The sequence below is a fragment of the Cavia porcellus genome, unplaced genomic scaffold (genome assembly GCF_034190915.1).
Source record: "Cavia porcellus strain 051 isolate PalLab524CR breed Dunkin Hartley unplaced genomic scaffold, mCavPor4.1 scaffold_21, whole genome shotgun sequence".
In the NCBI taxonomy this organism is placed as follows: domain Eukaryota; kingdom Metazoa; phylum Chordata; class Mammalia; order Rodentia; family Caviidae; genus Cavia; species Cavia porcellus.
The window spans coordinates 5,870,458-5,897,779 of record NW_026947504.1 but is presented as its reverse complement, the minus strand read 5'-3'; the positions used below and the strand labels follow the sequence as shown (position 1 = coordinate 5,897,779).

The window sequence follows — 27,322 nt, the reverse complement described above, 5'->3', positions numbered from 1 at the left end:
TGCATGTAAGTCTAGTTCCAGGGATTCATCCCAGAAGTAAGGACCTGGGGGAACTGGCAGGAGAAGTCCCATTGTGATGCACCGAAATGATTGAAAGTCTGCCTTGAAGGAATGGCATCTCTGCTCCTTTTTTTATGTTTTATTCTCACCGAGTTTTGTTTCTTGGGAGTCTGGGGTGAGAAACTCAGAAGAATGTGCAACAGGCACAGACTTGTGTTCCTGCACCCCAAATGAGGACAGGTAGGTGGGGCCAGGAAGGAGTGTGCCAACACAAATGTCCCATAGGGACCTGCTAGTGTATCAGCAGGCTCCCGGGGAGGGATGTTTCGTCTACAGAAGGCACCTGGATTCTTCTCTCCAAACCAAGGAGTCTGAGGTTATGGGAGAGGGCAGAGGTCAACAGTGTTTGTAAGGAAAGTCTAGGGAGCCAAAGAACTGGATTAATGCTAAGCCTGCCCCAAGAGGTGTAGGCGGAGATTTAGGGAACCTGCAGAGGGAGGGTAAGTGGTGGAGGTGGGTTGACCTTGACTTTACTCAGGACCTGATGAGCACCGTGAGCAGACGTCCAGGTTGTTCTCTAGGATTTGAACAGTCAGAAGTTGGGCAGCCACATCTTGGCATCTGTGTACTGTCTGTCCCATGGATTTGGGCATCTGATCAACCCACAAAACATTCCAATATCAGCTATCAAAATACCACTTCCATTCATACTCCATTCCTTCCACACTTCAAGGCTGGAAACTCACGGACATCCTCTGCCTGTGCAAACACCAGCTACCTGATCTCTTACCTACTTAGGCTCCCCAATTCAATTTCCTATCTCTCTCAAGCCATGGTTTGGGTTCCTTTCTTTACAAACCCAAAAAACCTCCAATGCTCACCCAAATTGTGTAACCCACATTGTCATGTGGTCTTCTGTCTCTACAAACAATTGTAACCCTAAAATAGGCACTGCTTGTCACAGCCAGGCCAAGACCTCTCACAGTGAATGGAAGCTCACATACTACAAGGATCACACCAGGGAACCCCAGGGGGTTGGAGCCAAAAGAACTTAGCATTGTAGGCTTGCGCACTGAGGACAGACTTGGCCTGGACAGGAATAACAGACACCCAGGCCAGTCTCCTGCCCACTCTGCCCTGTATCCCAGGAAGCTGCCAAGGATAGCAGTTCCAGCTGGCAAGTGGTGAGGTTTCCTTCCTGGAAGGATTCTTGGCTTGAAAACTGACACTTGCCTCTTCTAAGCTTCTTTAATACCCTCGAGTTGCTGGGGTTATTGTTTTCCAAAGCATATTTGCTCAGCTCTTAGGTCCCTCAGCAACATGGCAGAGATTCCCAAGAACACAGATTTTCTCAGCTCTGGGTAGAGGTGGGGAGTGGGACTGACCCAATATTGGATGCTGAGAGAACAATACCTCTTCTGGCCACATATCTTTTAATTGTGACCTTTAGCTTTAAGCAACCAAGGTAAAGTCCTAGACCTACCAGATTAAGAGAACAGACCCAGTACCTATCCAGAAGATGAGAACCTGTTGCCCTGCTCAGCTGTATGTAGGGGAAGCCAGACTCACACCAGGGACAGACAACGTATGTATGACTCTGGTTGGAACAGTGTTTTATCTCTAACAGTCCTGGTCTTGAAAAAACCTCTAATTCTTCCCTAACAAAGCCCTTCCCCCACCCCAGCCCAGGAAACACATACCCAATCACAGCTGCTTTATTTTCCTTTTAATTTTTCCGAAGGATATACACGACATATCCCATGGGCAATAAAGCGCATTCAATGTGTTTATAAGCCAAACAGTCACTTTGTTTAAGCAAACACAAATACAAAGTAAAATAAAACCACAAAATAATGAACTGCATGTTCATAACATACAAAAATTGCCGCCTACTCAGTAGGTAACTACAACATTCCAACTCCTGAATATGTGTATAAATTTACATTTTCAGTTAAAAAAATAGACTTTTGAGAGTTCAGATTTTGTTTTAGATTTTGTCTTCTAACATCATGGAGAGCTGAGGCTCAGCTTAGCCCTCTCTTTCTTATTTTGCTCCCAAAGCCTCCCCCAAATCATTGCTCCCTGCTCCCCTTAAGGCTAGAGGTGAGCATGTCCCTTCACAATTGTACATGTCAAGCCATCGGCAAGGTGTGTCACACAAAAGGCACCAAGACGTGAAACTTTTTAAACCAAAGGACAGGAGAAAAAGAAGAGAAAGAAAAACCAAACCGTATTTTGTTACATGTAAGAGTATGGTCGAGCAGTATTTACAAAAAGGCTAACTGAACAACACTCTAACACATGCTCGGATTAATACCTAGGACTGCTGTTTCAAAAAAGCTTCAAACTTATTGTTATAGCATCATCACAAAATAGAGGATCACCACTGGTTTGCTTGGCTTTTCTTTTTCCCCTCCCAAAGTGTGGGCCTAACTCCAAGTAATACAAGAGAATATGCAAATTATCTTCACATCAAGAGTACCCCAGAAAAACAAAATCCATGGCACAGACACTGTACAAGGGTACAGGGCAGGGCTCTCAGGGGCCCAAACCCCATTTTGCCAACTCAATTTTCTAGCACTGAAGGGAGCAAGGGGTCAGGCATAAAATGGAGATGATACTGAAATGATTTATCCAATATCCATGCAAATCAAGTTCTTTGGATAGAGGTGAAGAACTTGGACATGGCTGTTTCAGGCAGCTGAAGTCAAAGGGAATAGGAACTGGGCGAGAAGTGGGCAGAAAGAGTTGTGGCCAACAGGCCTCCGGGTCCAAGTAGAGAGGGAGGACTTGGCTCTGAGGACCTCTATCTGACCTAAGAGGATCTCCTCTGATGGCCAGTTCTTCCTCCTGTCCGGAAGTCTCTTGTGTTTCTTTTTCTCCCTGTTTTCTCTGTTTCCCTTTCCCCTTTAGCAAATCTCAATTGTCCTGGGGGAAAAGGTTGCCGTCATGTCCGAAAGCCCCGTGGAGGTGCTGAAGGAGTTGGTGACAGCTGGGGAAGGGAAGCTGCTGACCTGGGCAGGGAAAGCAGGGGGCAGCGAGGCGTAGGTGGTAGCCACCGAGGGTGAGGGGAAGCCACTGTGCACGGGGGATGGGTAGGTGGAGGAACCAGGAGAGGAGTAGGAGGTGGGCACAGGCGATGGATACGAGGTGGTGGCTGGGGATGGGTAAGAGGTAGTGACCGGGGATGGGTAAGAGGTAGCCACTGGAGATGGGTAGGAAGAGAGGGAGGAGGCAGTCGAAGAGGCCATAACACTTTTGTCTGCTTTCTTGTCCTTCTGCCGCAAGTGGATCTTAGTATGCCTCTTGCGTTCATCGCTCCTAGCAAACTTTCTCCCACAGATGTCACAGGCGAACGGCTTCTCGCCTGTGTGGGTGCGGATGTGGGTGGTAAGGTGGTCACTGCGGCTGAAGTTGCGCATGCAGATGCGACACTGGAAGGGCTTCTGGCCTGTGTGGATGCGGATGTGGCGAGTGAGCTCATCTGAGCGAGAGAATCGGCGATCGCAGGACTCCACAGGGCAGGCATAGGGACGTTCGTGGGGGGGCGTCTTGCTGGGCCGGTTTGGGTACTTGCGCATGCGGCTGGGTTTGATGAGCTGGGATTGGTAAGTGGTATTGAGGGCTTTTAAGTCCTGGGAGCCCGACTGAGTGGCAAAGGCCTTAATTGTGGAGAGCGGCGTGAGCGAAGGTTGCTGGGTACGGCTTTCCAGACCCTGGAAGGGCTTCTGCTCTGGGGTGCCCAAGCTCAGATCTCCCTGTTGCTGTGGAAACAGGTAGTCGGGGATCATGGGAACCTGGAAGCCACCTTTGGCAGCAGCAGGGTAGGCCGGAGGTGGGTACTGGAGCGCTGTGCCAGCAGAGCTTGGGAAGGCCTGGCCCGGTGGCTCAGGGAAAATGTCAGTATTGGGTGTTGGGAAGGTGGGTGCCGCAGAGTAAATGGGACTGCTGTCGTTGGATGGCACTGCACAGCTCAGGGGTGGGCTCTGAGAAGCTGAGGACGAGGAAGAGGCGGCTGGAGATGGTGCTGAGGATGAGGAGGCCGGCAGGTTGCTCATGCTCACCAGCCCACTGACGAGGCTGAAGAGGGGCTCAGGCCACAAAGTGTTGCCACTGTTGGGTGCAGGCTCCAGAGAGAAGCGGCCAGTGTAGGTGATGGGGGGTAGCCGCGTGGTTTGGCTGGGGTAACTTGTTTCCACCATCACCTTCTCATTATTCAAAGAGATGTCAGGAAAGGACTCTGCCAAGAGAGAGGAGGGAGGCCTGGTTACTGGAGAGCAATCACTGGAGGACAAGGAGGACCCGAGCTGCCACACAAGAGGTCAGGCAGCTACCACGGACTCCTGACTCCCGAGCTGGTTAATAATTGATAGCAGCAGATTGCAGTGTTCCTGGACCTGCTCCAGTGGCAGAGCCTTTTCAACAACAGCTGACGCAAACACGGAGAATCCCCCTCCACTGCAGCTTCAGCACTCCGCAGGGCGGCTGCGCAGGCCAAGGGATTCCCACCGGCACCCCCAAGGCCGTGGCTACTGCGCGCCCCCTACCCTGGGTTACTGGGACATCCCTGACCATGGATCTCTGCCTTTCCTTGGGATAGGCTACAGAGAGGAAAGGCAAGCCTTTGGTGGAGGCGGTGGGGTGCAATCTCGCTCATCAAAACAAGCCCTCCCTCTTTCAAGCCACCCACGCAGCTCCAGAGCGCTCCATCCAAAACAAAAGCTGGGTCCTCTGCGCACTGCTCAGGTCCAGGGTGGGGGTGTCCCCAGGCATCCCTCTAAACAGAGGACTCTGGAGAGTCGAGAAAGGGAAAGGAGACCCCAATTGCACCCCTAAGGTCCAGCAGCATTCCTGTGGCGCAGGTTTAGACGTCAGGATGGAAGTGATGGGGCTCACTCGCGGCGCAGTCCATTGCTTACCTGCGGTTAGGTGATCGTAGGATTGGTCGCCCGGCTCCCCCTGAGGATTGAAGGCGCTGCTGCTGCCACTGCCGCTTCCGCTGCCCCCTCCACCTGCACCACCCCCGCTGTTGCTGCTGTTACCGCCGCTGCCCTCTGGGGCTCCGGCAGCACCGAGGAACTGGGGAGCCCCGTTGTTCAGGAGCATCATCTCTTCCAGTTTAGGATAGTTGTCCATAGTGGGCGAGTGAGGAAAGGAGCCAAACGGGTCGGAGATCTGCAGCGGAGACATCAGCTGCATCTCAGCCTTGGCCGCGGCCATCCCGGACAAGCCGGCGGGAGAGTGGTGTGGCAGGACGGGTGGGCGCAGCCCCGTCCGGTGCTGCTGGGGACGCACTCTCTGGGGCCAGACCGGCTCACATGCGGGGCGCGAGGGGTACACTGGGGAGAGCACAGGTGGGGTCCCCGGGCTCGCCCTCACCGCGTGTGCCGCAGACACCGCGCAGCTGCGGAGGCTGGGACAGGTCAGGTCCTGCGGCGGCGGCTGGCGGAGGACGGCGGCTGGCGGCGGCGGCGGCGGCGGCGGCGGCGGCTCCCCAAGTTCTGCGCGCTGGGATCTCTCGCGACTCTCCGGATCCGCCTCTATTTGAAGGGTCTGGAACAGCACGGCCCCACCTCCGTCGTGACGTACATGGCCATATATGGGAAGCAGGAAGCCCTAATATGGCAGGACCGGCCGGGAGGACCCGGAGTGACGCGAAGCCCCATCCAAGAGTGGTGGGCACCCGAGTTCCGGGCCTCGGGCCCGGCGCCCGCTTCCACACCTCGCGCGCCCGGGATCCACGGAGGCGCGCTGGCGGAGCTGCAGCTGGGCCTCCCGCCCGAGCCCCGGAGTTCCCGGTGCGGCCGCCGCCGCTTCCCTCCGCCCCCTCCCCTCCTCCCAAAGCCGGAAGCGACGGGCCATATCGGGCCACTCCATGTAAGGCGCTGCCCAAATAAGGGTTGTTCCGGCGGGGGATCCTTCCTGCTCCTTATATGGCGCTTCCGGGTCGCCGCGCGCGGCTCCCGCGCTCTCTCCCTCCGCTTCACCCCCCACCCCCATTCAAGCCTGGAGCCCGAGAGCGCGCTGAGCCGTGGACGCCGGGCGGGCATGCTGCTGTTTGGGCGGCTCCTATGTCCTGTGCGGGAACTGGGCTGGGGAAGCCGCTATGCTGGACGGGGGCGAGGGCGAGCCAGCTCCGGGATCTGCAGCCTTTATTCAAGGCCCGCCCGCCCACCGCGGGGACCGTGGGAGAGAGCCTGGAGCTGAGGGAGGAGCGGCTGGGCAGGCTGGGGCGGAGGCCACCCGGGAGAGGCGGGACCTTAACCTCGGGTTTTGACCAATGGGGTCCTTGGGGAAACTGAGTCTAGAAAATGTTGGCTACATGGTTCTTGGGATGCTGCGCAACAGTGGGACGTCTGCTTCCCCGCCATCTGTCAGCGGGCTGGGGCTATCGGGGGTCCCTTCTGCACCACCCAGAAGGAAACGCAGTTCCTTGGTCCCTGCCGGGTAAGAGCCCACCTTTGGGGGACCGGATGTGGGAATCTGATTACCCTAGGACTATCCCAAGTCCTGTTCCCTCTGGGAAGTAAGGGTTCTTGTGGAGGTTGGGCACTTTCCCCACTTTATCCAGTCATGGTGGAGGAGGGGCGCACCCTGCAGGATTCTAAAGAGAGGACTTCCCTGCGTGCTGCCCGGGGACACCAGGCTTAGTGGGAAGAGGCCGTACGCAGCGACTCGGTGCTGCCCCCTGGAGGTCCCCCTCCAGCTCGGTTCCCGGCCCCCGGCTGAAAGGGCTCTTCCGCCTGCCGCCTCCTCGTTTTCCCCTCCCCGCTGCTGAGCTGGGCTTGGAGCCAGGCTGGGGGAGCCAGAGACGCAGTGAGCGCGAACTGAGCAGGCGCCACAACCTGGGCTCTCCCTGCAGTCCTTGGGGAGCCGCCTCTGCCTGGGAGCCCAGACTCGGGGACAACACCTCCCTCCCAGTGCCAGGCCAAGGGTTGGGGCGGGAGGGGGATTGAGGGAACGTATTTCCACAGGTCTCCCGGGAGCTGGAGAACAGGGAAGCCCTCCCCGCCCCCAACACCTAGTCGAAGGCGTACCCCAAAGGGAGCAGGGATTCCGGTAAGGAAAGGCTTCTGCTCTAGCTCTGAATCCAAGAGAAATGTTGTTTTTGTTGATTTAAAAACAAAATTAAAGAAAATATAATTTTATTTTTAATTTGTGCGCAGGGGAGGAAGGTGCGGAGGACCCTGGAGTGAAAGCGATGGCATACATTTTCAGGGAGTTCAGACACCCCCAGAGAGGGGAATCTTGTGTTTCATCATCGCTCTGAATGCTTTGAATCTAATCCTCTTGACCCTGTCTCCCCTTCTCCCACTTTCCTATAAAAGTCATTTAAGGAATGTAATGAACCAGCACTGCCTTGTGTCTGCATTCTCCAACCTTGCAAGCTTGGCAAGGTGAGGGGCCGCTCCACCGTATACGTATACCGAGTTGCAGTTGCTGGAGCTGTTGTCAGAGGCTGGAGCAATGGGCTCCACGATACCTCCTGCTGAAGGGCTGGAATGTCAGGTCACGCAATCGTCGGGTTCCAGTGCTGAGATGTCCAGGTTGCTATTCTCTGGTCGGGTACCGTGGCCAAGCTTTTTGTATCTCATTTTCTTTTCCTTTCTTTCTTTCTTTTTTTTTTTTAAATTGGTACCGTGGATTGAACACACGACCACCTGCTTGCAAAGCAAGTGCTTATGCCGCTGAGCTAAATCCCCACCCTTGTATCCCATTTTCTTCAACTGTAAAATGGGACTAAAGTTAGCGATGTTCACATGGAAGCATCATGAAGACAAATTTACTCAGTGTGCCATCTGTGAAGCCCAAAGCACAGTGCCTGCCTTGCAGCTGGCATTAAATTAACAGGGCTTTGGACCACAAACGTCACCCACAATTCAACCACTTATCCTCGGCCTCCAAGAAACCCCAGTGATCCTTTTCTGAAAAATTGTATACCAAGAGGGAAAAGCATTCCAATCCTAACACAGAGGAGACATTGGCCCTCAGAGCTGATCTGGAATCCTTGCTGCAGTGAAACATCTTTCTTATAGCAGAATCTCAACCTTGACTGCAGCAGAATCACCTGTAGTGCTCTGGAAAAGAATCACCAAATCACAATCTAACTGATTTTTTTTTTTTCTTGAGATAGGATCTCCCTGTGTAGCACAGGCTGGTCTTGTACTAGGATTACAGACATGTGCCACACTACAGTGGCCCTCTGAATTTTGGTTGCCAGAGCTGAGTAGGCATCTGAACCAGGCATCTGAACCTAGGCTCCTTGTGCTGTCCCTGGGAAGCTACCCAGACTGCAAGAAAACATTTTGCTCCCCATACCAGTGTAAACCAATTCCCTTGTGATTCTAAAGTGTAAGCCCATCTAAGATATCTTCAGGTCCGTGCTGGAACCTGGCCACCCCATCCAGATAGGAGCATTCATCTTTCCAGCCATAGTGACTTAGGATGAACAGGTGACGCAGGGCCAGTGAGGATCATTTCTGGGACTTTTTTTGTGTGTGTGTTTGTGTCTTTTTGCTTTTTATCGGTACCGGGGATGGAACTCACGACTGCCTGCTTGCAAGGCAGGCGCTTATGCCGCTGAGCTAAATCCCCAGCCCCGGGACTTTTTCTTAAGAGTGAAGAATTCTCTTTCCCTGGTGGTACTAAGTAGTGGCATGCAAGCCTGGAGTATGTCTTGTCCTAAGACTGGAATGCCTGCCTCAGAATGAAGCCAATGCTGAGGCCGTCAGAGAGAAAATGTATACATATGGCAAGTAAGTCCCTGTACTCAGCCTGGGCTTTGCGGTTATGCAGGCTAGTGAATTCCTTTCTTATTTAATAGAATAAAAGCAATCTCATTCAGTTTAGTTTTTATTACTTGCAACTCAAGAGGTCCTAATTAAAACATCCATTATCGGCAACACCCAAAACTTCTCTTGAGGGCCCACCACGGGCAAGATTTGGGAATAAGACCTCTAAGGAGTTAAGCTTGGGAAAAGGGAGTCAAGATTTTATGTTACAAGAAGATTAACAGTAAGAGGAGGCAGCCCTATTAGTCACCAGAAGTCAGTGACACTGAGGAACATAAGTAAGAAAAGATCGATAGAGGAGGGCTAAGGTAATTAAGGGATTTTAGAGAATAGAGAACACGAGGAGAACCAGACTCTGGTGAACTAAGAGGTTGTTTCAGCCTTGAAAGTGGAGTGGGGGAGGGGCAGGGGCAAAATAGTCTCTGGGGAAATTGGAGCTGGAAAATGGGGAAGCAGGCTGAAGTAGAGGGGTTCCTATTCAGAGCAACAGAAGGTAAGGTTAAAGATTAGGTTTTCTTTTTTATCAGTACCGGGGATCAAACTCACAACTGCCTGCTTGCAAGGCAGGCGCTTATGCCGCTGAGCTAAATCCCCAGCCCCGAGATTAGTTATTTTTGCTGTGCTGAGCCATGAACCCAGGGCCTCATGCATGTTAGGTACAGCTCTATGTCCACCAAGCCCAAGCATCCTTTTTTTTTTTTTCCTTTTTCATTTTTATCGGTACCAGGGATCGAAGTCATGACCGCCTGCTTGCAAGGCAGGTGCTTATGCTGCTGAGCTAAATCCCCAGCCCCTAAAAGCATCCTTTCTTTAAAAAAGGGTTCATAGGCTACTGCTTGTTCTAGCTGAGTGCTAAGTCCCAGGAAGACTTTGCTCCCATGGAAATTACCATTCTCTGGGCTAGATAGAAATAAACAGTTAAGCAAAGAACAACTATTTCAGATCATTGAAAATGTGAGCTTATGCACTAGGGAGGTGATGAAAGGTGTCTTGGAGGGAGTCAGGTTTATGCAGTCACACAGGATGAGAGGAAATTGACTGCGTAGAGGAGCAGTGTGGGGACAGAAGCACAGGCAAGAGGGACAGCCTGGCAAAGGCATCCCAAAGGGAGGAAGTCAGATCATGGTAAGTCTGGACCTCAGTAAGGTATGAAAGAAAGCCCAGGGCTAAACCATATCCCTCCACCCTCTTTTCTCTTTGTTCTGCCCCTAGAACTCAGAGAAACTCCCTCTCCCACTTTCTCTTTATGACCCAGGTCTTACTGTGTAGTTCAGGCTGTGTAGGCCAGGCTGGCCTCAAACTCACAGGGATCTTTCTGCCTCAGTTTGTTGAGTAACTAGGATTACAAGCCTATGTCACGCCTGGCTGAGAAGGAGCCTTTTTAGTCCTGTCCACCCTCCATAGCATAAGCCAGCAACTTCCTGTGGGGGGAATCACCCCAATTCATGACAACCTTAGGCAGCCTCTGTCTAGCTGCATTGGGGAGCTGAACTCAAATCTCCTGCATGCCGAGCAGACTGTAGCCCTCTGTGACTGTGGCAGGGCTGTCGGCCGCAAGAAGATCTGAAAGCCATTGCCCTGGGGGGTTCTGCTTCTGATCAGGCTTCTCAGCAGCAAGTGCCCTCCTCCATCATCTCCAGGCCAGTGGCACACTTCTGCTTTTGCTGTGATTGGAATGGGGGGTGCACAATGAAAAGAACTGACCCTCCCTAGGAAACAAATGTCAGCTTGGGCTTGTGACACCAACTTGTACCAAACAACTGTGGTGGAACAGTTGGCCAGGGCCCTACAAGAAGTCGGGCTGGAGGGAGGAAGGCTCTGAGCCTCTCTCGTGTGTGGTGACTTGGAGGCCTGCTGGGCCTCATAGGACACTTAGGGATGACCCTTAGAACTTAGTGGCCGCAGGACAGGTGGGAGATGTTGGAAGGTCTGCAGGTCAGAGCTGCTGCTTGTACTCAGACTTTCCTTGCCACCTGGAGAGGAGGAGAAGGCAGAGATGAGAGAACTGGGCTTGTCCAAGGCAGCTGAGGGAGGAGGAAGCCAGTAAAGCCATCTTGTCTCAGACCCCCAACCCAGGACAGAGCAGGCTGTGGCTGAAAGAGGAAAACAAACCCCTTTTTCCACTACCACTTCCTCCTCCCTGTGGGGCACGTCAGCACTGACAGGGGCTGCTCGGCCCGCGGTTTGCCACGTGGTGGCCTGCCTGGAGCTCAGGAAGTGACTCTGTCTGGATTGCCCGTCACACTTTCCGAAGGCGGAGGGGCTCACCGGAGACACAGAGGACTTGCTCTTGGACTGGGTGGGGGCCACTCTGCTCCCACACAGGGAGGCCCTTGAGTGATGAGGTCCGATGTGGGTGGGACAGAAGGTGAAATGAGGGAACCATTCCAGAGGGCCATTTCTTCTCCAGTTATCTCAACTAATATTATTATTTATTATTTTGTCTTTTTGAGGCAGGGTCTTGCTATGCAGTTCAAACTGTTCCTTGAGCTCACAATGTAGCCCAGGCTGGTCTTCAACCTGCAGCAATCCTCCTGCCTCAGCCTTCCTAGTACTGGGATTACAGGTGTGCTCCACCACACCCAGCTTCCTCTTCCCAGTGGAAAACCATGAGCCCTCAGGCAGGAAGGGACATGTAAGGTGGTGCTGAGGCAGATGGCTTTGAAGACTGTGCTAAAACAGGCCCTGGGGGCCTGCAGGAGAGGCCCGGCTTGCCTAGCATACACAAGACCCTGGGTTCACACACACACACACACACATGAACAGGTGAAGAGGGTTTTTGCACAGCCCAGATAGGCTGCCACGGACTGGGCTGCTTGAGTCCAGTTCTCTTCTCAGGCCTTTGAGAGAAGCTATGTGGCAGACAGAGACAGGTTAGGCCTGTGGCAGAAGACACTGGTGCCCAAGATGAAGCATACCGTAGTCCACCCTCACTGGGGTCTGTGATGGGAGCCCCTGGCTGGAGGTAGCCAAACAGTGAGGCAGGGCTTTTTGGCGCTTCTCAGATGCAGAAAAGGCTGCTGTCCGAGCCCCTGGTCTCTCCCTCTGCCTGGTGCCGGTAGCCCCCTCCCACTGCAGAGACCAGCAGGACACGGGTTCAGAGGACAGTCTAGCCTTGGTGGTAGCTTCTCCCATCTGCTGCCCCCAACCCCCTGCCCCCAGCTGAGTGCAGCAAAACCAGCTAGCTGCAGAAATCTCTGGAAGCTTGCTGGGCAGGAGAGGGAGGGGAGCGTTATATAAGAGCCTACTGATGTGCAGGAAGTCAGAGAGAGAGCAGCCTGGAGATTAGAGAGGCAGCGTTTCCATCCAGCCCAGAAAGGCAGGAATAGCAACACTGGTTATTTCTGGCCCCTCACCACCAACTGCCACTGAGGCTGCTCAGCTCCTTGGTGAGTGAGCTTGGAGCAGGAGGGGGAAGAGGCACGAGGGGGCGGCTTCTGGGGTTGCCCCACTCTGCCTCCCTCCCCAGCAAACTCTGGGACGCAAGGAAGAGAGTAGTATCAGTGGTGCTGATTCCCTCAGCTTTTCCTGAATCTCTGCATGTATTCTCCACTCCCACCCCAGCCCCCCCACATTTACTATGTCACAGGTCTTCTGACAGCTGTCTGTCTTCCCAGTGACTTATCAGATCAGTCAGTACCATTCCCACTCCCATTTCAGTGATGAGGAAACAGGCTCAGAAAGGGCAGGTAACTTGTTCAGGGCCGAGGAGGTGGTCAGTGGTGGAGCTAGGATTCCAGGTCAGGCAGTCTGGCTTCAGAGTGCTCTGGCCAAAGCCTGGTCATGCTAAGAACTGTTTTCTGGGATCTCAGATAAGCCAGACATAGCTTTTACTCTGCAAGTTTCCTTGCTTGGTTTGCTTGTTCATTTTTTTTGAGACAAGGCCTCATTATGTAGTCCAGGCTAGGGTTGAATTCATGGCTACCCTCCTGCCTCAGCCTCCCAAGTGCTGAGATTACAGTGTGCACTATCATACCTAACTCTCAAGGTTCTTGAGTCAGGCAGAGATGAAAGAGACCTATGAAAAGATCATTTCACTTCATTCATTCAACATTAATTTATTAAACATCATCCCTGCCCCAAACATAAAAGTAATAAAATAAAACCCAAGGGGCTGGGGATTTAGCTCAGCGACATAAGCGTCTGCCTTGCAAGCAGGCATCGTGAGTTCGATCCCTGTTACCAATAAAAACGAAAAAGACAAAATAAAATAAAATAAAACCCAAAAGACAAAAAACCTGGCATGGTGATAAATAACAGATACAGGGAAAAGGAGGCCCAGGGCATGTGGGAGCCCTTAATCCAGCTCCTGCCAATGCAGTGCTTCTGAGGCATCAGAGAGCCAACCTGACATCTGATGGGAATCTCAGGAGGCTGCCAGGGGGAGGCAGGTGGCAAGACCAGCGGCTACCGGGTTGTTGTCCAAGAGGGAGGCCTGCAGGCCACAGCTCCAGTGACCCAGGGCTCAAGCAGGGGCCTTGCACTCCCAGGCAGAAAGACCCAGAGAAAAACTGACACCTGCACTCACTGACAGCCCGTTTCCTCCAGTGTGGCGGCACAGGGTGGCGGCAGGGTAGTCAGGAGCCTAGCTGGATCGGGCCTCTCTTCTCTCCTCCAATGCCCTCCTGTCAGCCCCCTCCAAAGGAGAATGCTGTTTAGGGCAAAGTGGGAGTGCACAGGGAGGAAGCTGGCAACCCCTACCAGGCCGAAGCACCTGGGCCCAGACAACCATCCTGTCAAGCAGCAGCTGAGGAGAGAGGGTTGGCTGCTGCCCTCCAGCAGCTGCAGAGAAAGCAACCTCTGCGTTTCCCTATTCTTCCAGCAGACTGCCAAGGGCCTTTGGAACTTAGAGGACTCCATTTCCCTTGAGTCAGCTGCAGAGAGGGCCAGCACGGCTGAATAAGTGTTTTGAAGCTGAATTTGGACTCAGTGCCTTTTACATTTAAATCTGGTTAATTAATATTTCTTTTTGAGGCAGAGGACATAGCTCCATGGTATAGTACTTACCTGGCGTGCACAGGGCCCTGCATTTGAGCACCACACATATACACAATTATCATAAAGCACTGTATATAAAAAACTTACCATTTTAATTAATTTTAAGTATATAATTTAGGGGCTTTAAGTACATTCAGTATCCATTTTTTGGAATTTTTTCATCATTTCAGACAGAAATTTGATACCCATGAAGCAATAATTTCCTCTTCTCCATTCCCTGAACCCTCGCTAACCTCTAATATAATCCCTGTCTCTGTGACCTGGGGACTCTGGGTTCCTCATGGAAGTGCAGCCATATGACATGTGGCCTTTTGAGTCTGCTTTATTTCATTTAGCATAATGGTTACAGGATGTTTCCATACTGTAAGGTGTACCAAAATCTCATTCTTTTAAAGTGTGAATAGAGCCAGGGCTATAGCTCAGCAGCACAGTGCCTGCCTGGCAAGCGTGAGGTCCTGAGTTGGATTCCCAGTGCCCACCCCCACAAAAAAGAGTAGGAAATAAAATGTGAATAATATTTCATGGTACAATTATGCCACAGCTTGTGTGTCCACTCATCTGTTAACAGACAAAGGATGATTCCTCATTATTAAGGGCAATGCTGCTAACAACATTGTAAGGCAATAACCAATAGCTATGGCGAGAGGATTAAAGTCAGATTGGTTTGGTTTGGTTTTTTGAGACAGTCTCACCTATGTAGTTCAGACTGGCTCTGACTTCACTACGCGGCCTGGAACTCATAGCAATCTGCCTGCCTCAGCCTCCCCATTGCTGGGATTACAGGCATGTGGCACTATGCCTGGCTTTAAAGCCAGGTTTAAGGTGGTGGATATAGCTCAGTGGCACAGCGCCTGCCTGGCAAGCATGAGGTCCTGAGTTCAATTCCCAGTACCAAAAAAGAATAAACAAACAAATATGCAGAGGGAGCCCAGACTCTTTAAAAAAAAAAAAAAAAAAAAAAAAAAAAAAAAAAAGCCAGGTTTAAGATGAATTCACAGTTCATTACTACCAGTGATGAAAGCAGCAGCGGATCCCTCTCTAGTTTTAAGAACCCAAAAGTCCTTGGCTTCCCATCATTTCCACCCCACCAAGGAAATTTGAGAGTGGCTGTCCCGGAAGAGGAAAGGCGCCTCAGGAGTCCCTGTGGGGGCAGACTCTGGGTGGTTGTTTATTTTTAGGAGGAGGTGCCGAGGGTTTGGGGCTATTCTCTAAGGCTCTGGGTAAGTCTGACACCACCTCCCACCCCCGACCCAGCCTTCTCCTCCCACTGGCAACATTTTTTCTCTCAGTCTCACTTTTTCTCTCCCTGACTAAATCTGGAGTGTGAAGCTGCTCTTCTTCCCAATTTAGCATCGCATTCAAGTGAGAATCCGAATGTGGCTGGAAAGCTGACTGCCATCTGTGAGAGAGAGGGAAGGACAGGAGCATGGGCACCTGCGGGGAACCAGAGCGAGGCACCAGCGCTGGGCAGTGCCTGCAGCCCCAAGCGCAGGCAGGCACAGGCAGCAAACCTGGCTCTACAGGGGAGCTGAGGTGTGCAGGTATTCTTGCAGGAGAGGGAGGATGCTGCAGGGGCATCAGTTAGCCATTCCGCAGAAATGTGCAGAGTGCTTACTGTGTGCCAGGCCATGCTGAATGCTGGACAAACTGGTGAACCAGCCGGATCTGTGACCTACAGCGGGGTTTTCAGGCTGTGGGGGACACAGGCCCTAGTTAGGCAGGGTAGTAAGTGCTATCAGGAGGAGAGGTGTGATGGACGCCTGGAGGGCACATCTGACAGCCTTCGGGGAGGTGGCCAGGAGCCACTTCCCCACTCACCTGGTGAACCTGATAACCAAAGCTCCAGCAGACAGAGGGGGGCAGCTAGAGGCTGAGTGTGCCTGAGCATGCAGGGCAAGAAGCTGGTACCGGCTGGGCTGGCTTCAGAGCTCCCATTGTGCTCTTCTCCCTGTCCTCCTCCCTTCTTCATGGAGAACAAACCAGATGAGAGTGACCTGGGCCACAGAAGTGTGGAAGCATGAGCACCTTCTGCTCAGGCTGCAAATAATCCGTGTGCAACCTCCTGAGTCCACAGCTCAGAAAGCCACATCCAGCAGGCCTAGGATAGACCTAGAACAGGAAATGGGATCTGGGTAGTTTGTGGGAAACCAAGCAAGGTACCAGAAAGTCTCTGCCTGATTTAGCTCAACCTCTCCTTCCTAGACATTGGCTGAGCCGATCTGCAGGGTCTGTACCTCTTCAGAAGTCAATAGGACTGAGCCGTGATTCTGGTTGAGATGAGGTGGAAATTCTGCTGAAGACCTGATGTTGCTAAAAAATAGGGTGTACATTTACCTGCCAGGGCTCAAATGATGGGATAGCTAAGAGATTCTAGTATGTGATCACTTATTTGCCTGGCACACAAAAAAGAGGGGAATTAATCAGGGATGCAAGGGTCAGTGTGGGACAGAAGTCAGGGAAAGGTGGATCACTGGCCCTGCAAGAATACATGGGGATAAGGGTTCCAGGCTGCACAGAGGAAACCAAAGGAGGGAGCAGGGAAGTCTGGAGAGCAGGCCTGAGCTGGCCACTATGGCCATGTCCAGGGAACAGTGCCACTGGATGAACGTCTCTGCCTCCTCCTCCTTCTTCATCATCTTCTTCTCGTCCTGTCCTTCTCCTCCTCCTCCTCCTTTTCTGTGAAGACAGGGTGTTGCTCTGTAATTCAGGCCAGCTTTAAATTCATTTTGTACCCCAAGCTGGCTTTGACCTCATGTCAGTCCTGATTCAGTCTCCCCAGAGCTGGGATTCAGGTGTGCACCGGCCACACCCAGCACAACACCTGACTCTCAGGCCAGCTCCAGCATATTTTCTAAATGCAATTCAAAAGCTCAGGTTGGCCTAGGTGAGGTGACACACACCTGTAATCCCAGCACTTCGGAAGGCTGAGGTAGAAGAATCACAAGTTTAGGTCCTGTCTGGGCAACTTGGGGAGACACTGTCAGGGGTGTGGCTGGGGATATAGCTTAGTGACAGAGCACCTCTGGGTTTGATCCCATGCCCCACATGCACGCACGTGCACAGCCCTGGGTCTTTTGGGCTGAGGGACTCTCTCACGGTCAGCCTGGCAATTTCCCTGCCCCAGGAAGGATGCCTGATCCTCACACACCAAGGAGGCACCTTTTAGGACAGACCACCTGTGTAGAGAGTGGGCGAGGGGTGTGTATACAAGCTGGGCTTAGGCAGAGATTGCTTTAGAATCCACAGCCGTACTGTGCACCCTTCAAAGATGCTTTCTTTGTACTCACTAGATTGGGGCATGTGGTTCTCTGCTCACAAAACTTTGAGGGGATTGACTACAAGCTTCGCCATCCGCGGCGCACAGAATCCCACATTGGAAGAGAGATGCGCCACCTAGTGGGATTTTCCCTCTTTGCACGGACTCTTCCTACCATTCTGCCTGCACTGCAGCCTAAGCATGGGAGCTGCTCAGGCAGGACCCAAACAGAAGCCGCTGTCCAGCTCTGAGGACTTAAGGTGCTTTCCTCGCTCTTCCAACCAGGTATGACCCAGCACAGAGAATAAAACTGGGGCGGGGGGAAGACTTTGGAGGGAGATGATCACCCACGGGCTGAACTGTAAGGTGATGGGGAAGCTATCAGGGTCTTTAGACTCGGGAACAGCCCGTTTCCATCCACATGCTTCTACCCTCCTCAGCTCGGCCTGCCTCCTTCTGGGCGGGGCCGGGCCAGGCTCCCTTTGCTAATCAGGGAGAGAAGGCTTTCCTTTGACGTCAGACCTGGAAATCCCATTTTAAGCAGGTTCTCTGAGTATGGAACACCCACAAGAAAGAAAGGAGGAGCCAGCTGAAGCGGTTCCAGACCCCATCACAGCCGGGGATGGAGGTATAGAGGGAGCTGCCCAGTGTCCGCGAGGAGCCTTGGTCACAGGACACAAAGCTAGACTCCAGCCCCAGCCCCAGGCCCCAACTCAAAGCTAATACCTTTCAAAGCCCCCTAGGGACCCAGGCACTGATCTGATACCAGACCCTACCTCTGGCAATAAACTTCTATTCTGACATCTCTTTTCCCACATCCTAGCCTACAGATATCTACTGAGGCAGATAGGAGCCAGCAGATGGTCTCAGGTCATGAGGGGACAGACAGCGAGGAGTCACCTACACCTACACGTGCCCCCTGGCAGCTTCCTCCTAGGAGCCTTTCCACGCCTTCCTTTTGTCACCTCTCATTTTCCTTCTGCCCTGCATCACATGGGGAGGGCCTATGCCCTGAGTTCTAGAAGCCTGTTTCCATGGAAACAGCTGAGAGCTTGGAAATCTGGGCGCTTCCTTTTGACACAGGAAAACCCAGATGTGCATGGAGAGCCCAGCAATGCAGAATCTGGCTGTGACCTCTATATCCATCAGTCATGGGTGCAAACATGTACCTGAATGTGAGTGCATGTGTGTGTGTGTGTGTGTGTGTGTGTGTGTGTGTGGTGTGCATACACCATAGCAGAGGAGACTTAGGTAAAGTGTGCCTGACCTAGTTTCCTGGTCATATGGTAGCTGCTGACATCTTGCAGGAGATCTTTCTAGAATGAGTCTCTCTCCTGAATTTTACCCTGGAAGCTTGCCCTTCTTTTGGATAGAGAAAGGGGCCAGAGTGCTCAGGGTGCAGTGGTGAAAGCAGTGGCTCTCACAGGGGTCACTGGAGGACCCCAGGACAGACACTAGGCTTCTCATATACTGCTCCCTGTGCTAGGGAGAGCGTGCAATACCAAGGAAGGAAGGAAGAGGACAGCCTCACAGAGGTGCACTGCGTCACACTCAGGGTCCAGAGCCTGGCGAGGCCTCTGCTCAGGCCCTCTCCCCACCCCCATGCTCTGCTTCCTGCACTCTCCTGCCAGGCTGAGCTACAGACTGTTTCTCTGCTCTGCCCTTTCTCTTGCTCCACTTGCTTGTTAATCTCTCTTCTGCCACTGCTTCTACTATTCTTTCTTCTCCTGGGTTGTGGCCTTCAGGGTTCTCAGCCCCGCCAGTGGTACTTGCCGCGGCCTGAAGCCTTTTTCTCGCCTCCACTCCGCCTCTGGTCCCAGCCTTTAGTGCTCGCTCCCTTGTCTGCCTCAAGACTCCAATGACTTGGCCTAGCCCCTTCTTCTCTCAGCCCCTTCAGGGTCTGCCTTCATCCCCTCCAATGTTTTCTGGCCTTTCCAGGAACTGCAGCCACCCAGGCTCCAGCGCCATATCTCACCTTCCCTTCCTTGGGCGCTTCCCTGGGGTCTGTATCCCTAGAACTTATATCTGACACTTTCTGTGTGATACCACAGGGTCTAGGGTTTGGGGGCAACATTTGAAGGGGCAAGACAACTCCTGGGACCCCTCTTAAGTACCTAGCTTTATTTTGAACTCCAAAACCATTTTCTTTTTCTTCTTTTTTTTGTCTTTTTCGTTTTCTTATCGGTACCAGGGATCGAACTCATGACTGCCTGCTTGCAGGCGCTTATGCCGCTGAGCCAAATCCCCAGCCCCAAAACCATTTTCTTAAAACTGAAGACAGACTTCCCTAGAGATCAGAGCTCCTGGGGTTCACAGTCTGGCCTTGTCCTCTCCTCTGTCCCCCTCCTGGGTGCTGCTTCTCAGGTGAGATCCTTCTCCTTGTGGACTGGGGAGAGTAAGAAAAACACAGAGGCCAAAATAAATGAGGTGCCAGAGTTTGGTTTATTGGCTCATCCAGTGACAAAGGTCCAATGGGCAGCCTCTTCCAAGGAACTGGGAGCCCCCTGGCTGCTGCCTCTCTCTCTTTCCTTCACAAGTTCCTCCTGGCCCTGACTGAAGCCATGGCAGAAGCAGGGCAGGGTGTGGGGCTGAGCTGGACTCACAGGGGTTTGCTTGGCACAGGCAGGGGACCCTGGGCAAGGAAGGATGGGTCCCCCTGGGAAGAAAGAAGCCAGCTCAGCAGGCCTTCTATGGTGGGCCCCAGGAGTGGATGAGTCCAGTCCAGGGCCAGCAAGGCTGGGAACAAGTGAGGGGACAGTGATCAAGGACACAGCGGTAGGTAAGAGGTGCCTTGGAGCCCCATGCTGTGATGGGTTGGGGTCCTTTGAGGCTCAGAGACTAGCAGAAAGGGTCAGGAAAAAGGTCAGGAAAGAGTGGGACAAGGTGACCCCTGAGGGAGAGTCCTTCACCCAAACTCCCTCTGCCCCAGCCCTGGTAAGATGCACACATTCTCTCTCTCTCTCTCTCTCTCTCTCTCTCTCTCTCTCTCTCTCTCACACACACACACACACACACACACACACACACACACACACCCCTGGAGCCCCATCTCTCTAGTAGGGACAGGAAGCACACAGGCCCCCAGCTGAAGCTCTGGGTGGGCCATCCTGCCCATTTAATCCCACATGAACCCCATGTCCTGCACTGGCAGCTGTCCAGATCCCCAAAGCCTGTGCCCATTTGCTCCCTTTCTCCTAGTGTCTGCAGGTCCCTCCTTGCCCATCTGTTCTGCAACTGTACCCCTTCTCAACCTGGGGAAAGCAGTGGGCATATCAGGGCTCAGAGAAGGGCTGGCCACAGTCTTCAGCAAGGCACTGGGTGGGCGGCGCAGGGCTGGAGCAGGGAGAGGAGTGGCCAGCCTGGGGAGACCCCATCTCCTTGGGGGCTCAGTCCACAGAGCCTGGGCCAGCCTCTGCCATCAACCTCCACAGCTGGGCCTCCCTCTTTTCCAGGCCCCCTCCAGCAAAGTGGCTACTGGGTGGGCCCCAGAAATGGCTGCCTGAGGGGGGCCCAGTGTTGAGACACCTGGGCTGGTGCACAGTGTGGAGCAGGGGCTGGGGCTGCACTCTGGGGCTTCCTCCTCACTCTGCACACTGTGGCCTGGGCTGAGGACATCACGCTGAGTCACCCCCACCAGAGCTCTTCTTCTTAGGCCGGGTCTTCAATGTCTTAGAAGCCAGTGGCTGTCAAGGGAAGGAGAAGGGGGAGACAGGGCTTAGGTTGCCCCACATCCTGTTTCCCCAGCTCTGACCCATGCTCTCACCTCAGCTTTGGGCACTTTTTTGATGGATTTGACCCTCTTGGGGGCCTTGTCTCCCATGTCATCCTCTGAGGCCTCTGTTCGGGGATCTGCTTGGATTGTGGTAGACCTTAAACTCAGGGTAGGGTCATCACCTGACAGAAGAGAAAAAGAACAGGGGTCAGGGTGTCTTTTCCACCTGCGCTGTTTTGACCCCTGCCTCCATGCAGCCCTGGGGCCTGCCTGTACCTAAGTCCTCAATGGTGTCCAGGAGGCCAGCAGGGCTGGGGCGGAGGCGGCCCTCTGGCCCCTGCAGGGGCAGTGCATCCTCATCTCGGATCAGCGTCAGGTCCTGCATGCTGAAGCTCCGGAGCTTCTCTGACAGCACCCCCTGGCCCTAGGGTCACCACCATGCACCAAGAGAGTGGGGGAGGGGGCGGGGTGGAGACAGAGGTCACCATGGTGCCGGCGGCAGTGCTTATCTACACTAAGCCTCGCCGGGCTTGTGCGGCCGGGACCATACTGTCTGTTTGGTCAGATGAGGAAATGGGCCAGATAGAGGCCACACAGTGGAAGTGACTCAGCTGGAGAGTGGCAGAGGTGCACAAACCCATAGCCTCCACAGTCCTGAGGACAGGGGGTCGTCAAGTGGGTGCCCTGGAGTCTCACCTTGGCAGCAGCTGTGACAGCAGCATTGGCGGCCAGGTTTAGGCCCCTCTTGCCTACCCTCATCATGGTCTCATAGCTCTTGTCCCGGGCCTGTGTGATGTATTCGTCGATCTCCTGAGGGGTTGGCGAAAGGACGGGCAGGTGAGAGGGGAGGGCAGCTCTGCCTTTGTTCACACCTGCACTGAGGTACTGGCCCTGCCAGGTCACCCACAGGGAGAGCCAAGAGTGTACATGGCTGTCTCAGCTGGGGACAGGCTGAGCAGGAAGCTGAGAGCAGGGCAAACCTTCTCCTTGTTGGACAGTGTTGGGTGCACGAACTTTCGGTAGAGCACGCTGGAGCCCTTGGTGTAAGGGGACAGCAGCCAAATCACAAAGGCGATCTTGAGCTCAAAGTAGAAGGGGAACCTGTTGAGGGCAAGGCAAGCACAGGGAGAGTCAGGGTGCACTGACCCAGCAACACCGACGCCCCTCTTGACCCTGCATGACCCTTCACTTTGTCGTGTGCTAGAGTCACCACGGAGCTCCACAGCGAACTGGGTGGCTCAGCTGAGACTCCAGGTGCAAAGGTGGTTCTGCAAGGAACTCTGGGTGGCAGTAGCTGTCCTCACCCGCTTTCCTAAGCCCTTTCACTCTTACTGAAGACACCCCCATTCCTTGTTCCTGCAGTCAGAACAAGGCAAGCTCTAATCTAGGCTCCTCACCCCGTCTTCCTGCCCTCCCTCCACAAAGAGGACTGGGTTGGGATCTGGATTCTAGCCCTTACTGTCATGACAGCCTCCTTGATTATTTTTTCATTTAAATTTTTTTGTGTTGGGGATTTAACCTATGTGCTTTACATTGAGTTATATTACCCCCATGCACTTTTTTTTTTTTTTTTTACTGGTACCGGGGATTGAACTCATGACCACCTGCTCACAAGGCAGATGCTTATGCCACTGAGCTAAATCTCCAGCCCCCCATGCACCTTTTTGAGATAGGATCTTGCTAAATTGTTAGGAATGGACCACTGTGCCCAGCTACAGAAACATTTTGGAGAAGGCATCTTAGTACATTATACAGGCTAGGCCTCGATGCCAAGGCTCTGGGATCCTCTTGCCTCAATCCCCTGGAGAGCTGGGACTGTGGGTATGTGAAAGTGCATCCAGTGCTCTGGCTTCTGAGGATTGCCCTCTGTTCCCATAGCTGCTTCTGCTCAGGTCACGACTCCCTCAGGTCTCCTTCAACCTCCCAAGGCACCTTATCGGAGCCCACTCCTTTGCTGGGTCAGGGGAATCTAGACTCACTATCTTTTAACCCATCTCTTTTCTAACCATCTTCTGCTAAAGCTATCCTTCTCAGATACATGGGCTTTGTTGCAATGATCTTCCACCCCTCCAAAAAGCTATTTCTTTTTTTTTTCTCTTTGTACCAGAGATTGAACTCATGACCTTGTGCTTGCCAGACAGGCGCTGTATCACTAAGCTACATTCCCATCCCTCTTCTCTTTTATTTCCAGTGCACTGTTATTAGTCCAGTCTTCCAAGAAGAATCTGCTCATTCAGCAAACATTTTTGAGCTTCCGCTGTGAACACACAGCTGATTCAAATACATCTCCTGTCTTCAAACTGCTCCTAGACATGTAGCTAGCAGTCTCTGAGAAACGCACCCAAGGTCTATAGGATTGAATCACAGTTCATAAATAGGGAAGCTTGCGCCAGGGATTTAGCTCAGTGGCATAAGCACCTGCCTTGCAAGCGTACAGTTGTGAGTTCGATCTCCCGTACAAAAAAAAAACAAAAAACAAATAGGGAAGCTCTGCCCTACAGAGCCATGACCTAAGGTGGTACTAGGCAGAGCAGAAGCAGGCGTCCTGAATGCTGTCATGGTGCTTCAGGTGCCACCAGAAGGAATGAGGGGATTATCTGTTCTTATTCTGCTGATTGAGTCAGGCAGGATTCTAAGGGACTGCTAAGAGTTGGGGACCTGTACCCTGCGGTCCAGTCCTCTAAGTATCTGGTTAGAAAGGCAGAGGATTGGGCCTTGAGATGCTGGAAGGGAGCTGGAGCTCACCAGGAGAGCACAATGTCTGTGAGGGTCTCAGCCGTGGTGAAGAAGGCAAAGACGATCCAGTACATCATCCATTTCACCTGAGGGGACAGAGGGCAGTGTCAATTGGGACCTGGGGCTGAGAGGCAGAAGTACTCAGTTTCCCCCTTCTGCCTGCTCACATGCTGCAGGGGCTGTGGGGAAGAAAGGACACCCAGGACCTGAATTTTGTGGCTTACATTAAGGCTGGGAGAAAGGAATTCTCTGGAAGTTCCTTTTCTCAGGTTTTTAAAAAATTTTTGTGGTACTGGGCATTGCACTCAGGGTCTTAGTACTGAGCTACGTCTCTAGCCCTTTTTATTTTTTAGATTTTGAGACTACAACTTAAAGTCTTGCTAAGTTGCCCAGGCTGGTCTTGAACTTTCAGTCCTCCAGCCTCAACTTCCCAAGTGGCTAGGATTACAGCCATATGACTGCATCTGGCCTCAGAGTCTTATCAATAGCTGACAGTGCTGGCAGTAAGTCACCCCGTCTGTTGTGTGAGACCCACTGTCTTTTGTCTCTGCCATGTGGGTTGGGTAGGGGGTTTGGGTCATCCACTCACATATTCTTTCACGTTTTTGGTCTTCACGGCCTTGTAGGAAGAATAGGCTGGGTACAGGGTGCCGAAGATGAGCCTAGGGAGGCAGGCGTGGTTACTGGGTCCCTCTCTGCCCAGCTCTGCACCAGCCCCTGGGTCAGTGAGGGAAAGCAGCAGAACTCCAGAGCACCACAGCAGGGGAGATGCTCACGCGGGGTGGGGTGGGGTGGGGTGGGTGACACCCAGCCAGGGACAGCCATCTCCACCCAATCCATTGTTCACAGCTCTAGCACTTGCCAAGGCCATAGGGTCCCAAGTGTCCCTTCAGCTGCAGTCCTTGGCTATGTATTAGCATGTCCTGGTGTGTGTGTGTGTGTGTGTGTGTGTGTGTGTCTGTCACTGCCCCAGGACTGCTTTTCTTATTGGCTTTATGCCCATTTAACTTGTCTATCCCTACCCTGCACCTCCTTGTCTCACAGCAGGTTGGGTGGGGCTAGCTCCACAAAGGAACCTGACCCCACCTCAAAAACAAGCCACCTGGCAGTTAGAGGGCCAGAGGGCACAGGGGCAGGAGGCCCTGGAAACACCCTGGGGACTAGGCTCAGGGGAGGGCTCTGGCCTCAAGGACCTGTTGGGGATCCCATTACCGACCACAGACAGCACACAAGGAGCAGTGGGAAAAGTAGCAGCTCCCCTTAGGGAGCTTGCCCAGGCCAGAGGAGAAATCAGCCCACAGGCCCCATGGAAGTCTAAGAAACCAGGACACCAGGACGGGTCAACAGTGGATGGGAGGCAACAGGATGGGCTGCTTGGGGTCAGCCCTGTGGTGGAGGCTGAGGTGAGGCGTAGGCCTCTGAGCTTAGGGCAAGGTTGGCTCTGAGGCTCCCCAGGCTGCTGGTGCAGATGGAATGCGGGGCAGAATCCTCAAGGACGAAGTGTGTGTGTACAGAGCTCCACAATGTGGCTTGCAGCAAGGAATGAAGGCCACCACCGCCTGCCCATCCGAGGCTTTCACAATCCCAGGCTGAACACAGACATCCCTTCTCAGGTACCCCACACTTTGTCTTCCCCGCATCTCTGGTCTCCGATAGACACCAGACCTCCATCTCGGGCACCTTAGGGGCAAGTGTCTTGGCCCGTCTTCGTGTCTCCTGACAATCAGCAGAAGCCAGAGGGAGGAGGGCCTGATGGAAGCAGCCATGCTCTGTGCTATAGCAGGAGGCCCTGGCCCCACTACATTCCGGCTCCACTCCCCACTCTGTGCTGCTCCTCCGCTCTTCCTAGGGAGAGGTGGGCCTGATCCGAGGCCCTGGCAGCCCAGACCTGCCAGGTCAGGAGGGAAGAGCCCACCTGCCTGTAAACCGGTGGCTGCCTAGACCCCAGGACGGAGGGCAGAGAAGCTGGGGCGTTTAACGTAAAACCAGTCAGTGATGAATGAGGTGAGTCCCTGGGTGAGGTCTGGGAAGCCAGGCCCCCCATGGCCCCTTACAGCCTTGGGTCCCACATCTGTCCCTGGGAACCCCGGCAGCCACGATGCGCCCGTCCGTGGATGACTTGCAGCTGGGAGCAACCTCAGCCCCGCCACCGCCCCCATCACTGTCCCCATCACCCCCGCCAGCGCCTCCGCACTCACACCACCAGGCGAGAGATGATCCACGACACCATGGCGGGCCGGCGCGGCAAGGATGCGGCTGCCCGAGGCTGAGAGGTTGCGGTAGCGGCAGCGGCCGCCGCGGGGGCAGCGAGCACCGAGCACCGAGCTGCCGCGTTAAAGGGGAGGTCCCTACCGCAGCGGCGGGCCGTGGGCGGCGGCGGTTCTTAAAGGGGAGGCCGCAGGGCCTCGCCCGCCCCACCAGCACCTGCTGCGGCTGGGCATGCGCCTGCGCCTTCTGTGCTGTCCCCCTCTCGAGGTGCCGGTTCACCTTTCTTGGGCTTCAAGTCCACGGGCGGGGGTTACGGGGGCCTCCGGTCACGGTCTGATATTGATTCCAGCCACCTGCTCTGTCTACATCAGGCTGAAGGCTTAAGAATCGCATGAGGAATAAGAGCTATGATTTGTTGAGTGCTTACTGTGTGCCATTGCACTGAATGGTCATGACTCATCCTACAAGGTGTAAGTCATAATTATTCTCATCTTGAAAGTAAAGACATGAGTTTAAGGAGGTTCAGTAATTTGCAGAAAGTCACAAAACTACTAGGTCATACTCCTAAGATAGGAACCCAGGAAGTCTGAACAGGCTGCACCCCTAACTACTGATTAGCAAAACCCTCCCCCATTGCAAGCCTGTAGACACTCACTCGAAGTCCACCCCACACTTTCTCCGCAATCACCAACCCCTAGCTGAAAGAAGACACGCAGGTGCCATCTGGTCTGCTTTTTTAGGTTGTCAATAAACTGCAGGGGAACAGCTGGGCCCCGGGAGGGACCGAATTTCAATTTCAACAGTGGGGCTGGGACACAGGTAGTGGGAAGTCCAGGGGCTCCAGTTCCACTCCCACTAGTCAGCACTGTGGCAGTGGATGCCCTAGTTCTGCAGACATTTATATCCAGAATGTAGGCTAGTCTGCCTCCCGATTTCCTCCAAAGCAACTGAGCTCCAGCCTCCACCCCCACGCAGCCGGACCCATTACACTCCTTTCCTGTCCCATTTTAAAGCCGCTGCATCCCTCTGCCTTTTATGGTGAGGTGCAATCTTTCTGGGGATCACAGCACCGACCTGTGCCCATTTAGGTTGAACGGACCTGCTGAGTTCTGTATTTCAAAGTCATGTTTTATTCAGCCTTGGCACCGTCAAACCACTCAACAGTCTATTTCCAAAACTGGTAACTGTATTTCCAGGTTTGAATGCTTTGGAAGATGTTTTCCAGTAGGTTCCAGAGAAGCAGTCCCTGTGACCCCTCATGCTAGTCTTTTTTTTTCTTTTTCGTTTTTACTGGTACCGGGGATCGAACTCATGACTGCCTGCTTGCAAGGCAGGCACTTATGCCGCTGAGCTAAATCCCCAGCCCCACTCTTGCTAGTCTTTACAAAAGCTTTCCCAAAAGGCCTCTTCTGATTGTAATGCAGTCTGTTCACAACAATTCACACTTCAATTGTTGCTTGATAAAGGAAAACCTCTGTCTGGCCTCCCTCATTCCATCTTCTTTAAGGTAGATAGATCTAAGGCCGCAATTTTCATAAAAGAACAGTCAGGTCTCCTGCTTTGAGGAATTCCACCAAGTGCCCCAAACCTTGCTCTGGTCATACACCAGAGCCCCTTCCC

General features: G+C 53.3%; 2 protein-coding genes across 2 annotated transcripts; both read right to left on the bottom strand.

Moving 5' to 3' along the window:
* Positions 1–1,711: 1,711 nt before the first annotated feature.
* On the bottom strand, positions 1,712–5,489 carry Egr1 (early growth response 1). The gene is made up of 2 exons (XM_003477393.5): positions 4,920–5,489; positions 1,712–4,240 (listed from the first exon to the last, which is right to left on the bottom strand). The coding sequence occupies exons 1-2, from the start codon at positions 5,218–5,220 to the stop codon at positions 2,910–2,912; spliced, it is 1,632 nt and encodes a 543-aa protein (XP_003477441.1). The 5' UTR covers positions 5,221–5,489; the 3' UTR covers positions 1,712–2,909.
* Positions 5,490–19,469: 13,980 nt separating this feature from the next.
* Reep2 (receptor accessory protein 2) lies at positions 19,470–25,948 on the bottom strand. Its single transcript, XM_003477389.5, has 8 exons — positions 25,693–25,948; positions 24,084–24,156; positions 23,504–23,580; positions 21,739–21,859; positions 21,455–21,568; positions 21,035–21,182; positions 20,810–20,940; positions 19,470–20,729 (listed from the first exon to the last, which is right to left on the bottom strand). The coding sequence occupies exons 1-8, from the start codon at positions 25,722–25,724 to the stop codon at positions 20,661–20,663; spliced, it is 765 nt and encodes a 254-aa protein (XP_003477437.1). The 5' UTR covers positions 25,725–25,948; the 3' UTR covers positions 19,470–20,660.
* Positions 25,949–27,322: the final 1,374 nt, after the last annotated feature.

What these genes read in the sequence shown, in the direction of transcription:
- Egr1 (XM_003477393.5), bottom strand. Translation starts at nt 5,220, where the DNA reads ATGGCCGCGGCCAAGGCTGAGATGCAGCTGATGTCTCCGCTGCAGATC. An exon ending in CTACGATCACCTAACCGCAG is followed by an intron (nt 4,241 to 4,919) that starts GTAAGCAATGGA and finishes CTCTCTTGGCAG; the next exon opens with AGTCCTTTCCTGACATCTCT.
- Reep2 (XM_003477389.5), bottom strand. Translation starts at nt 25,724, where the DNA reads ATGGTGTCGTGGATCATCTCTCGCCTGGTGGT. An exon ending in ATCATCTCTCGCCTGGTGGT is followed by an intron (nt 24,157 to 25,692) that starts GTGAGTGCGGAG and finishes CTGCCTCCCTAG; the next exon opens with GCTCATCTTCGGCACCCTGT. An exon ending in AAAAAGTGCCCAAAGCTGAG is followed by an intron (nt 20,730 to 20,809) that starts GTGAGAGCATGG and finishes TTCCCTTGACAG; the next exon opens with CCACTGGCTTCTAAGACATT.